At 37.5% G+C, this 16,660-nt stretch overlaps 2 protein-coding genes across 2 annotated transcripts; both read left to right on the forward strand.

Moving 5' to 3' along the window:
• Nucleotides 1-1,664: 1,664 nt before the first annotated feature.
• Nucleotides 1,665-12,337, forward strand: LOC105032308 (eukaryotic translation initiation factor). The gene is made up of 9 exons (XM_010906718.4): nt 1,665-2,003; nt 5,785-5,856; nt 6,356-6,451; nt 6,738-6,959; nt 9,490-9,587; nt 9,804-9,891; nt 9,988-10,338; nt 10,478-10,720; nt 10,956-12,337. Exons 1-9 carry the CDS (start codon nt 1,824-1,826, stop codon nt 11,991-11,993), a joined length of 2,388 nt encoding a protein of 795 aa, XP_010905020.1. The 5' UTR covers nt 1,665-1,823; the 3' UTR covers nt 11,994-12,337.
• A 1,510-nt stretch (nt 12,338-13,847) lies between these two features.
• Nucleotides 13,848-14,800, forward strand: LOC114912805 (uncharacterized). The gene is made up of 2 exons (XM_073250891.1): nt 13,848-14,270; nt 14,426-14,800. The coding sequence occupies exons 1-2, from the start codon at nt 14,132-14,134 to the stop codon at nt 14,707-14,709; spliced, it is 423 nt and encodes a 140-aa protein (XP_073106992.1). The 5' UTR covers nt 13,848-14,131; the 3' UTR covers nt 14,710-14,800.
• The last annotated feature ends 1,860 nt before the right edge of the window (nt 14,801-16,660 follow it).

The following is a 16,660-nucleotide window of genomic DNA, read 5'->3' on the forward strand; positions in this document are numbered from 1 at the left end:
CTTTGCAAATTAAGCTATGATCAAATTTTCTTCAATCTTCATGCATTAATAATAATGATTTAAAGTTAGGAAATTAGATCAAATCTTTTAAACATTGTATAGAATTTAGAATGAAGCATGAGATCTTGAACCTCAACTAGAGTTGTTATTGGGAGGGCAATCGAGCCCAGTAAAACTGAGTAACTAGAAGCCCGAGTTTGACTCAATTTAAAATACTCGAACTCGAAATTTGATTCAAGATTGATCAAGACTTAATATCTCAATCTTGAGCTCGATTTGATAAAAAAAATAATACTTGAGCTTGATTTGACCCGACTTTAATATCAACGAGCTATATTCGAGTTCGAATTTGAGCATTAACTTACTCAAATATATATTAATATATTTATTATAAATAAAAAATTATATATATATTCGAGTAGGTTCGTGAGTTTTTGATAATCGAATATCTTGCTATATGAGTTTGACTCGAAAAACTATTCGAATTACTCGAACTCGATAATAGTCGAGTCGCGTCCAGCTTAAATAGCTCGTGAGCAGTTCAACTTGTTTGCATCCTTAGTTGCTACTATAAAAACATATTTAATAATTTTTAAAATTTAAAATAGAATAAATTACATTGATCCTCCTGAAGATTTGGGATAATTACAGATTTTTATATGATATTTAATTTAAAAAATATATATTCCAATATCTAACTTTTATTTATGCATAAGATATACTCCCATCCTTCCTTTTCTATCAAATAAGTTACCAGTGTCATCGTTCGCTGATCTTTAAGTTTTAAAATATCTTAGATGATTTTGGATGGGGTTGAAAAGACTAAAATATCTAAAATTAGCTAATTTAACCCCAATCTTTTTAAAATTAATCAAATATTTTTAATCTTGCTTCAAACTAGTTAAAAAATTTTAAAATTTAAATAGATTAGAAAATAATAATGTCGGCAAGATCCATCAGCTTATTCGAAAAGAAGATAATCATAAAGGGTTATATGCTATACATACAGTAAAAATTAAATAGTGAAATTATTTTTCGATTGTTGGATGAAAAACTATAATTATGCCAAATCAAGAAGAAGTCGGTGTAATTTATTTTAAAAAATAATTAGATATAAAATACTTGCAAGCAGGTTCATTAGTTTATTATTGGCATGATGGGAACGTGATCGAATTGTGCCAGGACCCTTATCGAACTACTAAATACGGACGGTTCATGTCCCGATCCGATGATCAAATCTCCTAGCACAACAGGTACGTTAATAAAAAAAATACGTTGGTCGAAAGAGTTTCAGCCTGGCTGACGCGTGAGGCAACCATTCAAAACCTGGTTCCCAGCACCTAACCGACCCATAAAACTAGATCCGAGTCAGATTCGGTCTGAGCCGGATGCCTCCCCCAGCGACACTAACGTCACAGCGGACGCAGTCCACAATGGCACTATCCGATATTCTCTCAAACTCGAAGTCTAATTCCGTCCAAGAACTTCCTAAAAAGGCAAAAGAGGATCCATCGCAGATTCGCAGGGTTAACGCCAAGACGGGCAACTTGAGTGGTATTTTCGGCGTTATACGCCAAAATCCCCAAAATACCCTCACCGAAACCCTAAAATCCCACCGCTCGGACATTAGAAAAGGATCTCTGCACCGTGCCCTCCCCACCCCGCTTCCCCACTTCCGCCTTCTTCCTCTATTGAGAGAGAGGGCTCCGCTGAAAGCTTCTTTTCCTTGCCCTTCGCCGCGCCTTTACTACAGTGTTCGGCGGCGATCTGATCGTCCGGTTGACGCGATCCCATCAGGGCCGAGAGAGAGGATCGATCGAGGTATGCAGTCGGATCAGACGGTCATTAGCTTGAGGCCGGGTGGTGGCGGCAACCGAGGAAGCAGACTCCTCGTTCCCCGCTTCGACTCCGCCGCCTCCGCCGGAGGGTCATCGTCCGTGAGCTCCTCCTCGCCCTTCGACCTCCCCTTCTTACGCCCCCATGGCATCGCTGCCGCCGGCAAGGTAACCAACCCCCTTTTCCCTGGATCTAGGGTTTCCTTGCATCGTCCAATGTTGGCTTCTTTTTCTCTCCCTTCGGGAGTACGTATTGATCGTCTGCGAGCTAGGGTTTTGACCGCTCTGTTAGGTTCGCGGATGGCTTCGACGGTTTTGTTGGTGCTCAGTCTGATATTTTTGATCTCGAGTGGCGTCGATGCTCAGTCTGATATTTTTGATCTCGAGTGGCGTCGATTTCTTGGGAAGGATGAGTTCTTGATAGGACATAATAGGGTTTAGAGGTGAAATCTTGAGTTGCGTTTCGTTTTGTTCTTTTACTTTTTTTTCTTTTTTTTCCTAATCTCGCCTTCTATCCGAGGCTTCTAAGAAGCTGAATGACAACTTTTCGAAATTGTTTGGTGATCATCTATTCTCTATTTGGTCTTGAAAAATAAACTTTGATTGTGTAACGAAGCGTGATGAGTGCTGGGAAGGGAAGAAGTTCTTTGATACGGTACTTATACATGGACGATTTTATCAGGATCATCCTCTTAAAACTTCTCACATCCAATAAATATGCGAGGAATCAACTTGGTTATGTAATTAACATATCCTATTAATCCTACTAACTGTTTATATATATATATATATATATATATATATATATATATATATATATATATATATATATATATATATATATATATATATATATATATATGTATGTATATGTATATGTATATGTATGTGTGTGTGTGTGTCTGTATGTATGTATGCGCGCGCTATAATCTGTATATTCGTGGTAAGCAATAAGCAATAAGCTATGTTTTTGCAAAATTAAGTATAATATCTGTCAGAATATTAAATTGCACGCGCGCGCGTGCGTGTGTGTGCATGTGTGTGTGTGTGAGCTATAATCTGTATATTCGTGGTAAGCAATAAGCTAAGTTTTTGCAAAATTAAGTAGAATATCTGTCAGAATATTAACTTGTGTGTGTGTGTGTGTGTGTGAGCTATAATCTGTATATTCGTGATAAGCAATAAGCTATGTTTTTGCAAAATTAAGTAGAATGTCTGTCAGAATATTAAATTGTGTGTGTGTGTGTGTGTGTGAGCTATAATCTGTATATTCGTGGTAAGCAATAAGCTATGTTTTTGCAAAATTAAGTGGAATATCTGTCAGAATATTAAATTGCGCGCGCGCATGTGTGTTGTTGTTGTTGTGTGTGTGTGTGTGTGTGGTGTTGTTGTGCGTGCGTGCGTGTATGTATGCGCACGCTATAATCTGTATATTCGTGGTAAGCAATAAGCAATAAGCTATGTTTTTGCAAAATTAAGTATAATATCTGTCAGAATATTAAATTGCACGCGCGTGCGCGCGCGCGTATGCGTGTGTGCATGTGTGTGTGTGTGAGCTATAATCTGTATATTCGTGGTAAGCAATAAGCTAAGTTTTTGCAAAATTAAGTAGAATATCTGTCAGAATATTAACTTGCGTGTGTGTGTGTGTGTGTGTGAGCTATAATCTGTATATTCGTGGTAAGCAATAAGCTATGTTTTTGCAAAATTAAGTAGAATATCTGTCAGAATATTAAATTGCGTGTGTGTGTGTGTGTGTGTGTGAGCTATAATCTGTATATTCGTGGTAAGCAATAAGCTATGTTTTTGCAAAATTAAGTAGAATATCTGTCAGAATATTAAATTGCGCGCGCGCGCGCATGTGTGTGTGTTCTTGTTGTTGTGTGTGTGTGTGTGTGTGTGTTGTTGTTGTGCGTGTGTGCGTGTGCGTGCGTGCGTGCGCGCACGCTATAATCTGTATATTCGTGGTAAGCAATAAGCTATGTTTTTGCAAAATTAAGTATAATATCTGTCAGAATATTAAATTGCGCAGAAGCAATGCATTTCTCCATCTATAAAGAAACCATATGTTGTACCAATAAAAAAAGAAGCTAGACGACTGTATATTCTGTAAATAGTAATGATACGCTTTAAGTTACATGCTGCATTTTTATTTTGTGTTTCTAGATTTTTATAAGCATGAAGACTTCTGTCCTCCCCCTCTGCACTTGTGTGCATGTGTTGTGTGTGTGTGGAGGGAGAGAGGAGGGGTGGGGGAAGAGAGAGAGAGAGAGAGAGAGAGAGAGAGAGAGAAGAATGGATGTTAATCTGATCATATCAATCAGTCTTCTTCTTAAAATCATACACCAACTTTTAGGCCAAAAAGGGAAACCATATCCTTCCATTGAGATCTCTTCTTTAACTCTCACCTTCCATCTCAGTTGCGAGAGGGAGATGCAGACCCTCAGTCACTTCCTTTTGATTCTTTTCCCATCATCTGACGATGATTCTTTGTTTCAAAGCATTAAAAGTGTCTGATTTTCAATTCGTAGAACTTGAATTATGAGAACTTTTGTTTTGAGAACATTAGTTCCACAAGAAAAGCAATTTTTTTGGGCACCAAAATTACTATTAATGATACTTATAGCCTAAGTGAGCTATAATGGTCTATATGTAAAGCAAGCGGGTTTGAGGGCATTAATGCAGGCATTAAATGTGCTGCTTAAACTTATGGATACTGACTTCATATCACCCCAAGCGGAAGTGAATTTTGGCATTTGTACTGAACTGGGAACCTTATTTCTGCATGTCAGACTTATGTTAATACAAACACTCAGAACTGCACGCTTTTAGATGAAGTGCGATTCGGGTGTCCGACTTACAGTGGGACAACAAGAAGTGACAAGACTTGCACTAAAGGGTGTAACAAAAGAACAAACAGGAGATTATTAAGATATTGAAGTTTTATGGCTTAAGGCATTGCAGTGAGACCTGTAAGGAAGATATAAAGAGTTGGAACTTCCTGTCCAAGATGCTGTATAAAGCTAGAATCCAGAGAGGAACTTTGAAATAGAGATTCTTCCATCGGATATTGTTGTAAGAATCAATGATAGTACAAGAACAAAAAAAGAATTTTTCTTTACATGGATACAACTAATAACAAGTACTGTAGAAAATGGCTTGTTTTGCCATATTGCAAATTAGCGAAGAAGCCTAGGCTTCATTTGAGACTTTGTATACAATGTTGTCATTTTCTTCCTTTCCTAGATTTGAAACGTTTGAAATTTAAAGTAGAGACTTATTATTAGAAGGTGTTTGGTTTGTAAAGGGAAAAGGTTGACAAAATGATGAAAGTAAGGTAATAAAAATAAGAAAATGCGACTTTGGAAAATTTTATTTGGAATCGAAGTTTCAGTTTGGTGATTATAAGGATAATATGAAATTTCTTTGCATAACCAAAAATTGAATATTAGAAGATCATTACATATAGTTTCAAAAGATAGAAAATCATGAAATATCATGATGTAGTTATACATTTAAACAAACAATTAGATATGAGTTCTAGCATTGTGAGAATGTCATCATCGGTTTCTGTTTATTTGTTTAAATTCATTTTAACATGATAATTAAATGGTTTAAAAGCTGCCAGGTTTATGTTCATAAAAAAAATCTATAGAAGTGGAGGTATATTTATGTATCTGGATAAATAATTACGTAATAGATATGTATCCTAGCTTGTCTTGTTCATTTCAATAGGATCCATCATTCCATGATAGCATTATAATCAACTGTCAGATTGAAGCTTTGTGGCCCATAAGAAGTAAAAACATGTAAAAAAATTTTTTTGCTCTAGATGCGTTTTGGTGGTTTATGCTGTGGGAAATCTTCTTTGGTTTTGATTCCTTCAATGTACTGTATTTAAGATGCTGCCTTGGATTTTTATGACCTGATTTTGATGATTCTGCTGCAGATGGGAGATTCACGTTTTGACGCCCGTGAGCGAATTTGTTATTCAAGGGACCAACTTTTGCAACTGCGAGAGGTACACTAGCGTGTTTTGGGCTATTTATCTGTTCTGATCTCCTGCTTCAAGCTGGTCAGCTTTGAGCATTTGTTTCTTTCCTCTATCAAGAAAGTTTACATTTGTCACTGTTCCTTTTTAAGTTGGTTCTGCGGTAAGACCTCAGAAAACTATGTTTCTCATAGCAATTATTGCTGAAAAATCCGATGAACGAAGTTTATAGGAAAAAAAAAATTTAATAAATGAAAGGAACACATTGAGCAACAGTTGACAAGTAAAACTTGAGCAAGACTGCTTGAGCCATACTTAACCAATTTTTTATAGGAGATATTTTGTTGATGCCCACTATGCTTTTATCTGATGAAACTGATCTAAGTTTTTTTTTTTTTCCTTTTTTTTTTCTTTCGGTTAATGCTAGCACGAGTCAAAATCCAAAGCTTTAAATCTCTCTAATCACCTTAAAAGGATGAGCAATTTTCAAAATTGAAACTGATTTTATAGTATATATTTCTTATGACAGGCAGTTCATGCACATGAAGATATCTTGAAAATCAAGCAAGAGATTGAGGCAGAACTTCATGGTGAAGATCAAAGTTGGGTTCGTGCTGATGCAAATGTAAGATCTTTGAGATCTTATCCTTTCAATGTGTTTGTGTTGTTCAAATGGAAATATTTGATGGGAATGTCCCCTCTATGAATCTATGTATCTAGACAGAATTTTGCTGGAGAGTATTTTGGCTCTTTTGATATCCTGCAATGCCTATTACATGTACCATATGCAATTCTTTACAAATGGATGCCTTCGGAGGGCATAATGCTTGCATCATTTTACATAGAAATAATCATCTTACCATGTGCTTTTATTATTTATTTTCTTTCTGATATTTTTTTTCATCTCTTAGTTGCAAAGTCAATCACATATTCGCTATTCCGAGCCAGACAATCGTGATTGGCGTGGCCGATCAGGACAACTATCCTCAGCTGGAGAGGAGCGGTCTTGGGATAAGATTCGTGATAATAAGGAATCATATCCACCCAACACAAGACAACAAGAACAATTTAATGGGCAGGACCAATTGAGCTCTCAATTTTCTTCAAGAGTTCAAGTATCTTCGGGCCAAGTGGTAATTACTAACATCTTAATTTCTTCCTCTGGATTGCTTTGCCTGATTTTTTATTATCATTTGAAACCACCAAATAACCCCCCTCCCCTTCTTTCTGGGGGTTAGGGGCGGCCTTGTTTGTTGTTTTGTATTATATATACATTCTTTTATTCTTAGTCCATGATGGACGTAGAAATTTGACTCTTCATAATAAAACCAAACCAGATGGGATAAGACTTGTTCATTTGTGGACATAAGTTATTTCAACCAAACCTATTTTGAGTCAGGTGCCTTTACATCTTGTTTTAAACTTTGCTTCACACCACCTTGTTTCAAGCTTTGTCACTTAGAAAAATTGTTGTGCTCATGTGATGCCGGTGTAGGCATCTTCTTTTCTTCATTGAAGTTGATATGTGTATATCTTTGCTAGCTTTGTTTTGCATTGATTTATTTCCATTCATTTTTTTTCCCTGTAAATCTATTTGTTCTGCTAGTTGAATGTTTTTGCCTTGTTTTTATATTTCTTCCAATTGGAGACACGTTATTGACTATATTGTTTTGAATCATGATATGAGGTTTCAGTTGGAATGCCCAAGAAAAATATCATGGTGCTTTATTACATATAAAATTATGTAATTACTAAACCATTTGAATCATTTGAGCTACTGGCATGGAATCAGCCTGCATGAAAGAAAACATGCAGGAAATTTGCACACAAGCTTAAAGATCAACTGAGATCCATTCACTTTAAACAGTTTCCTCTTCCTTCACTGCAAGGTCTGAAGCAACTTGATTACTATAGAAATCAAGTGGAAATAATTTCATACGGTCATACAACCAGTGTAAGCACGGGCAGACTGATCTTAGACCCATTTGAGCAACCTAGATGCATCATTCTGTCCATATTAGTCATACTAAGTTCATGTATCATTATGACAAATTATAAGCAATCATTTGCATTCAGACTTTATATAGAAACATTTTCTATGAAATAAAAAACATTCAATATAGTATAATTGTTGAAAGAAGAAATCTTAAGGTATAATATTCTAGCATCATTTTATACTATTCTATTATTTTCCTGTGGATATCCTAACTTTTTATTATTTTTGGGCTGTGGCTAATTTCATCCAGTTTGAAACCAATTTATTTAGGAAATTCCCATCAGAATTGGGCTTTTACTTTGGTAGAGACAAGGGAGACAGATATTTTGAAAGAAGTTCTCTTGCAGTGGATATTGTTTTAATGAAATAGGGAGAGGCAAAGAGATAGTCCAGGGAATTTCGACCTTTAGTCTCTGTGGTAATCAACATCTCAATATTCCTAGTGATCTGAGATGGAAGTAATAAATATTGTGAATCTAAGATGGATGTGCTTCATTTATCTTTTAGCAACATGAGAACTACTTTCTTAGATGGAAAATAGGCATCTGTTTATGGGAAGGCATTTATGGGAAGGTATTAACTCTTTCATATCGCTAAGTTTGCTGAGAAGTTGTTGGTTTGATTAGTTAGAGGCATAGAGCTGTTCCGCACCTTGAGTTTTGCTACACTTTATTTAGCTATTCATTTTGTCAATATTATACCGAGATTTCCCAACTGCAAATTACGTTGATAATAGTTTGTTGCATGAACAAACTTAAGAGGGCAAAGGCAAATATTCTGACCATGAACAAGAAACTTAATGAAGACATACTTGATTGCTCTGCAGCACTGCTGAAATTGTTTTCAGCTATTTGGGATAGTTGGTGTTTAGTTTTACATAAGTTGAATTTTGAAGTGCTTACTATCCACAAAAAATGGTCCTTGAGATAATACTGTGGGAACTTTGGAGAGCAGTCACAAAACTTATTGTATTTTTCCTAATAGGATATTCTTTTTTATATATTTTGAAGCTGTGAGTTTCTGGGTTTCCTTTTTTTTTAAAAAAAATGTTTAAAAAATTAAAAGTCAAGCAATATAGTAGAAAAGGCAAAACACTGCCTTGATGTGATTTGTACTTGCATCATTCTTGGTGATATCACCATAATTTTTAAGCAAACACTGCCTTAATGCTTTTTATACTGGCATCATTCTTGGCAATATCACCATTTTTAAATGAAATTTTCTATTGTCAACATCTTACTGTCATTCAATTATTAGGTTCCATAATTTTTTTTCTTCTTTATAATGGCTTAGATGTGCAATTTTAGACTTGCTTCATGTTTTTCTCTCTGCAAGTATGTTCTCTATCTGATTGAGTTACTTGTACACAGCATTGATCCGTATTCTGAGTTCAACTGGTAGTTATCTGCGGCTCAAAAATTTTATGATAAGTTGGAATCTGGAATTCTGTTGGTTTTTAGTGCATGAAGCTTACCTGTGACTAGCAACTGGCTTTACCTCCTTTTGTCACCTTAGAGTATTTTTATTCTGATTTTTTTTAAAAAATGTGAAATATGGATCATGTCCAATTTATGCGTTTTGTTTTGTTTTGTTTTGTTTTTGGGTTAATTTATATCCTCAAGTCTTTGATTTTTCTGACATTTGATGCTGTTCCTGTGATCTATCAGGCAGGACCTGCTCCTGTACTACTCAAGGCTGAAGTGCCATGGTCTGCCAGACGAGGCAGTCTCTCTGAGAAAGAACGGGTTCTGAAAATGGTGAAAGGGTAATGAATCTGAATGCTTAGTTTATCCTGCTGGGATATATTGATCTGCTTTTAGTCTCTGGAAAAGCTGATAGATATTTGAGTTATTACTTACCCAAATTTGTTCTCTTTCTATTCGCCTTTTCTTTTTTGTTTCCCTTTATTTAATTGCTGTTGTACTATGCAATTGAATCACTCTGCGTCAATGTAATGCATATTATCATTTTTTTTATACAGTATACTAAACAAATTGACACCAGAGAAATTTGATGTTCTCAAGGGCCAACTGATTGATGCAGGAATCACAACACCTGATATTTTAAAGGTAGCAATGAACGTTTTTTATTTGAATGAAAAATATGAGAGGGTATTTTTGGGTTCCAGTTGCAAAATTTATGTGTTGAACAAACTAATGTTGCAGGAAGTTATCACGCTCATATTTGAAAAAGCAGTTTTGGAGCCTACCTTTTGCCCCATGTATGCTCAACTGTGTTCTGATCTCAGTGAAAAGCTTCCGCCATTTCCTTCTGAAGAACCTGGTGGAAAGGAGATCACATTCAAGCGAATACTCTTAAACAATTGTCAGGAGGCCTTTGAAGGTGCTGATAATCTGAGGGCTGAGGTTAGAAAGTTGACTAGCCCAGATCAGGAAATGGAACGCAGGGATAAAGAAAGACTAGTGAAGCTCCGCACCCTTGGGAACATCCGCCTGATTGGGGAGCTTTTAAAGCAAAAAATGGTGCCAGAGAAAATAGTTCACCATATTGTTCAGGTAAATAAATAAATAAATAAATATATATATATATATATATATATATATATACATTCTTTGCCCTGTTATTGATTCTTTTGAACATCTGAAGACCTGTTTTTATTTAGATAGAAATGCCTAATACAGCTAGTGCAAACAGGAGCTACTGGGACATGATGGTAAGGCATGCCCTGCTGAGGAAAATGTTGAGGCAATCTGTCAGTTATTCAATACCATCGGTAAGCAGCTGGATGAAAGCCCAAAGTCCCGTCGTTTTAATGATACCTATTTCAACCGGTTGAAGGAGCTGACAACAAATCCCCAGCTTGCACCACGGTTGAGGTTTATGGTTCGTGATGTTCTTGAACTGCGTGCCAACAACTGGGTTCCTCGACGTGAAGAGGTTAGCTTTCCAAATCCATTGATTTTAGCACAAAGTAATCATTGGAAATTTAGCCTGGCTTGAAATTAAAATCCAAAATTGGTTTTCTGATATAAAGGCAATTACAAAATACTGGATCTTCTGACTTATTTTAGTTTGCAGAGCTTTTTTTTTTTGATTGCATTTGCCAAGCTGATCGAAAGAATGTCTAGTTCTGATTGATTTTCTTGGATTTTCTCTGCTTGTGGTTTTGCAGGTGAAAGCAAAGACCATAACTGAAATCCACACCGAGGCAGAAAAGAAACTTGGGTTGCGTCCAGGAGCAACTGCAAACATGAGAAATGGCCGCAGTGGAAGTGCTCTTGGAGGCATTCGCCCTGGAGCCTTCCCTATCAACCGACCTGGTACTGGGGGTATGATGCCTGGAATGCCTGGAACAAGAAAGATGCCTGGAATGCCTGGTTTAGATACTGATAATTGGGAAGTTCCACGTTCCAAATCCATGTCGAAAAGTGATGCTTTTCGTGACGAGGGCTCTGTAGTTGGCAAGCCATCACCCATCAATGCCAGGCTACTTCCCCAGGGTAGTGGGGGCCTATTAACTGGTAAGACGAGTGCATTGTTGCAGGGTGGCAGTGGTGGGCTGCTATCCCGCCCATCTAATCTTGTTTCAGGTGCGGTGAACGCCCCAGGACAAACTTTAGGGCCATTGAAGCCTCTCGGTGTGGTGCCTCTTGTTGCTGCTCCAGTAAATGAGAAGATGGTCGGTGCTCCAAAATTCAACCTTAACGAGCTGCACAAGAAAACAGTTTCTCTTCTGGAGGAGTACTTCCATGTCCGCATACTTGATGAAGCATTGCAATGTGTTGAGGAGTTGAAGAGTCCCGAGTACCATCCTGAGGTTGTTAAAGAAGCCATCAATCTTGCTCTAGACAAAGTCCCCAATTGCATCAATCCAGTTGTCAGGCTCCTGGAGCATTTGTTTGTCAAGGAGGTTATTACACCAAAAGACTTGGGGACTGGGTGCTTGCTTTATGGAACAATGCTGGATGATATAGGTATAGACTTACCAAAAGCACCTACACATTTTGGCGAAGTCATTGGAAAGCTGATTTTGGCCGGTGGCTTGGGTTTCAAAGTAGTGGAGGAGATCTTGAAGAAAGTAGAAGATGGCAGGTTTCGGTCAGCAATGTTTGATGAGGTGATGAAAAGTATAGAAGCAAACCCATCTGGCCGGGCATTATTAGGTTCACAGGCGGCAGATATCGGTGCCTGCAAGGAGCTTCTTGCGTGAATAGTAGCAGTGCTAGCTTTGGGGGCTGGCTGCTACCGATTAGCTTCTGCGAGTATGGTTAAACAAATACTCCCCTTATTTCTTTTTTTCTTTTTCTTTTTTTTTTTTTTTGTACCCCTCTTTTTCCCCATGAGGTGAGCAGGTGGTGTCACAATGTTTGTTGGTGGAGAATTGAAGAACTAGTAATCATATGAGGTGTATATTTTTGCAAGGTGACGTGAGTGTTTATTATTGTTTCAAGATGACGGGAAAAAGTCCCTGGATTTTGTTCTTGGGCCACAGCTTAATTAGCTTTAGCCCCGGAAGAACAAGGCTTAATATGATCAATGCTTTACGTTATTTAATGTTATTTGTCAGTCATATTGTTTTAAGTTTCTCGTTTGATTCTTCGCTGGTTTACTGTTGTTCATGTTGGTGGTTCATTGCGAGTTCTCATTAAAATTACAATTGTATTCCTAGTTGTTATTTTTCCTATTGCTATTTTAGTTAGTTATTTCCATGTTATCCGAGCTAGGGTGGACATGGGAAAGGGCAAAAATTGGTTCCCGACATGGAAATTTTTATTATAAATGTATAATCAATAATGTCCTTGTTTGAGTTCTCTAGGTTTTACATAAAGGATTTGTGATATGTTAGAGGTTGAGTACTTCGATTCTTGGTGCGGACGCCACATACTACTAAAGGATTATTTGGGGAAGCATTCTTGGAGTATTCTTGTTGCACGCACTATTAAAGAATTATTTTGGGAAGTATTCTGGGAGTAAGTCAAGAATTTGAACAGATTTTATTTAGGAAAAAGTGTATTTTATCCAAGTTTTTCTTGGATCTTTATAGCTTAAAGTTTTTTAATTGGATATCTTAAGTTACTCGTTGATATAATGCCATGTTTCTATTCTTGTTAACGTGGCTTACAAATATTATGTTATGTACATATCAAGTGATACTTTTCTGATTTTCATATTAAAATACCTTTGGCATTTGTCGTTTCCTTTGGGTCATTAAGGACTCAATCTATCCGATATTTTTATAATTTTCATATTAAAACACTGCTGGTACTCGTCGTGCCCTTTGGGACCCTATTCCCGTCCGGGTCTCCTTGTCTCGGACTTCTTGGTTGGCTGCTAAGTGGCTAAAGGCGAGCAATAAAAACAATGCTATCGCTAAGGTGGGACTATCATTCCTCGACTCCGTGTGGTGGCGTGTAGTTCTTGTCAAAGGTGTTTTTGGGGGTCCCTCTCAAACACACGAGGGTGGCTTTTTTTTATCTAAACCAACGTCGACTGGCTTAAAATCGGGGATGGAAACGCACATAACTGAAACACATTGTTGCTTGAAGGGTTTACATCACTGTTACATCACAATATTTATTTGGATAATTAAGTGCTTCAATTGAATCTTTTATCTTTTGTGCATGAACTTGCATATATGAATTCGCATGTATGATCATCTACATGTGACAAACAACCAGGCAAGCAGTTGCTTCCGGTCCATAAAAGAATCTATTTATTTATGAGTAGGTGGATGGTTGCTCAAGGATCTTCCTGGGAGTGAAACAAAGACTGGCATCCACTATGACATGTACGATGCTCCCAGCTTCGAAAGCACGAGAATTGGTCCCCAAAGTATATGAGAAAAGTTATAAGCTTCCTCTTGTATACATCTTCTCTGCTAAGCCACCTGTCATCTCATCCTTGGAAAGATAATCTTCCACCTAATATGATATTAAACTGATGTGATACAAAACCTTCTTGCACCTTTTTGGGCTTGCCTGAACCATGAGTATATCACTGAGTTAGAGCACGAACGTTTAAACCGCTCTCTTCTGGAGAACCCGAAGAGCCTGCACCGAGTTGGATTTGATACGATTTCGTTTCGCTTTCATCACCACTAACCAACAAAGTAGTGCAATATGAACCTTCTTTAACCATTAAAGAAGAAAGGTATGGAATTCTCATTAATTTGCAACTTACTATCGTCTCCAATTAATCGATCAGGCTTAAGACCCCACAACATCTATTCCCCCCATCATGCCCGTCGGGACACGATGCCTTCACACCTAAAACTAAGCTTCAAGGCCAAACCTGGTGCTCTTGTTCAGCTGCTACAACCCACGTCGCTTATCCAATCACAGACATTAGATGAAGACCATAATACTCTCATGGCTTCTCCTTGTCCTATTAATCCAACCCCGCTGGTGCTCAGCCATCAAAATAACTCTTTCAAAAGAGAGTGGACTTCATCAACTGGGACAACAACCGCAAGGCCAACGGCTTCAAGGTCAGATGCCTCAATCTCTCATGAACGGTTTACCCCTTGCATGCCATTCCACTAGTAGTGCAAAACTATATCATGCATGTCTTTTTTGCTTGCCTTTACTTTTTTTCCCCTTGCAAGAGATGATTGATAAATGCTTCATTTGTCCATCTGCATAGAGGTATTTGTACGCCCGAATAAGATCACCGAGTTGAGCAAAGTCAGGAGAGGGAGAGAGTGTGAAGAGTTGGGCGCTCAGAGGAAGGTGAGCCACAAAGGAGAGGGTGGTCCAGCTGGTGCAGGAGGAGGTGAAGCCAGAAAAGTTCCTGGCGGTGCAAATTCTGATTATCATGAGACAAAACGTGGACATCGCAGTGCTGCACCGCAGATGCAAGTGCTATATACTTCCCACCTATCCACCATCCCTAGTATTTGGTTGATCCTTGTACTTCTTTTCTATTAATTTCTCGGGGTTTACAAACGTTTATCATCGAAATTGTAGTGTTCTGAATTGCAATCTATGATGATGACTGCACTTAGATTGCAATCTATAATGATGATTATCTTATGTATCTTTGATTTTCAGTAACCAGCAGAATGTTTGTACTTCATGTTCCGTATTGGTATGAATCATTTAGAAAACATGACTGCGCAGTTTCCTTGATGACAGTCTAAAGAAGAGATGGGTAGCTTCTAGGTGGACAACTTGCATAAAATTCAGACTACTTTTGTTCAGCAAAACAAGCTCTTGAGGCTGTGATCATTTGATAAGGCCAGAAAACATTTGAGTAGATATTGAGAATTGGTTCTGCATCAAGTGAAAACTTGGCCAAACTTTTTCAGAACAAGATTTCATAGATATGAGATTCAATCTTCTAATTTCTTTAAATAATGCACTCATGCATCATTAGTGGAAGGAGTCATCATACATCTTTGGAAGCTCCAGGAAATGAAGTCAATGATGCCCACATGTGTTATTTATCTATCAAGCAGAAGTGACTATAGATTTTAGTAATACCAGTGGTGCTTCTGAAGGTAGCCCTAAGGTCTGTTGTTTGCAAATCATATAGTGTAATATTATGAGATAAGAACTGGGTGAATAATATGTCAAAGACGGGCCAGGAAATGAATGGAATGTACTGTGCAATTTTAGGAGGAACAAACAAAAACAAGAAGCATGATATGCTAATTGAAAAGAAATTTCTATACCAAACATTTTTTTTTTCTATAATTATTTATAAAACAATACATGGGCCAAACAGTGAAAGATATTTAGAACTAAGTGGCTGAAGAGGAGGGGTTTCTTGGGCAACTGCAATCATCTCATGGCATGAGACTGAAGGGAAATCTCATAAGATAAACATGTAGCTAACAGTGATGCACAGCTTGTGCTCAGGACAAGATCTAATCAAACAAAGAGCAGATTCGCACCACCTTTTGGTAAAACTAAAAGAACAACGATTTATATATAAAATCATCATTCCGGTTAAAATTACAATGACTTGTAAGCAATGACTTGATATGGCATCATCATTAATAAGCAATTAATTAAGCTTTATCATATCAAATTTTTTCTAAACTTTATGAATAGATTATGTTCCATTAAGTTTCAGAAACAGCTGATGATCAGCTCTCATACTGAATAACAGTCCTTAATGATAAATTGATGTCAAATTCCAAGCCAAAACAATCTGGGCAAACGAGTGGCCCATTATATACCTGGAGGATAAGGTCAGAATGACTAGAAACTTACATTGTCTTGAAATACTAAATAGTTTGATAGACTTGGTTACGGGGTGAACTATCAAGGGTGATGAAAGAAGATTTCACATGACGCACAGAGTGAAGTAAGCCCTTGGAATGAGCAAGAGAAATATTATATGTTAGTAATGTCAAATTTGAACAGGTCCCGGCGTATGGAGTGCCGGGACTACTCCAAAAAATGATTAACGGTACAAAGCTGCTTCCCGTATCCATCAGTACGACGGGAAAGGGCTTCATCTAACTTCGGTTTCTGTATATGTATAGAATTACGAAGCGGAAAAATGGGTGTGAAGGCATCTCTGACGACTCCAACCTTAATAGAATGCACCCCTTCTTGTTCTCTTCTTGCTGTAAGAAAGAGAACAGTTACTTTTTTGAAAGGAAGAAAGAGAACAATTACGAGACCATGCCTCTTAGGACTCTAACCTACCCCTCCTTGCTGGCAATCCCAAGAGGTTTGAATTTCAAATCTTCTGCGGCAGCTAGCCTCTTTTCCTGAACGGCTAGAAACAGTGCCGCCTCATGTGATCAGAAGATCGTTAAGTCTCTCCCCTCCTGTTACACCTCGATCCGAAATCGCAAGTCGAAATCGTGACAACCGCCGCATACTCATAGAAAATTCTCCCTATAAGCATGCAAGACATCTTATC

Source organism: Elaeis guineensis, chromosome 1, assembly GCF_000442705.2.
Source record: "Elaeis guineensis isolate ETL-2024a chromosome 1, EG11, whole genome shotgun sequence".
Taxonomy (NCBI): domain Eukaryota; kingdom Viridiplantae; phylum Streptophyta; class Magnoliopsida; order Arecales; family Arecaceae; genus Elaeis; species Elaeis guineensis.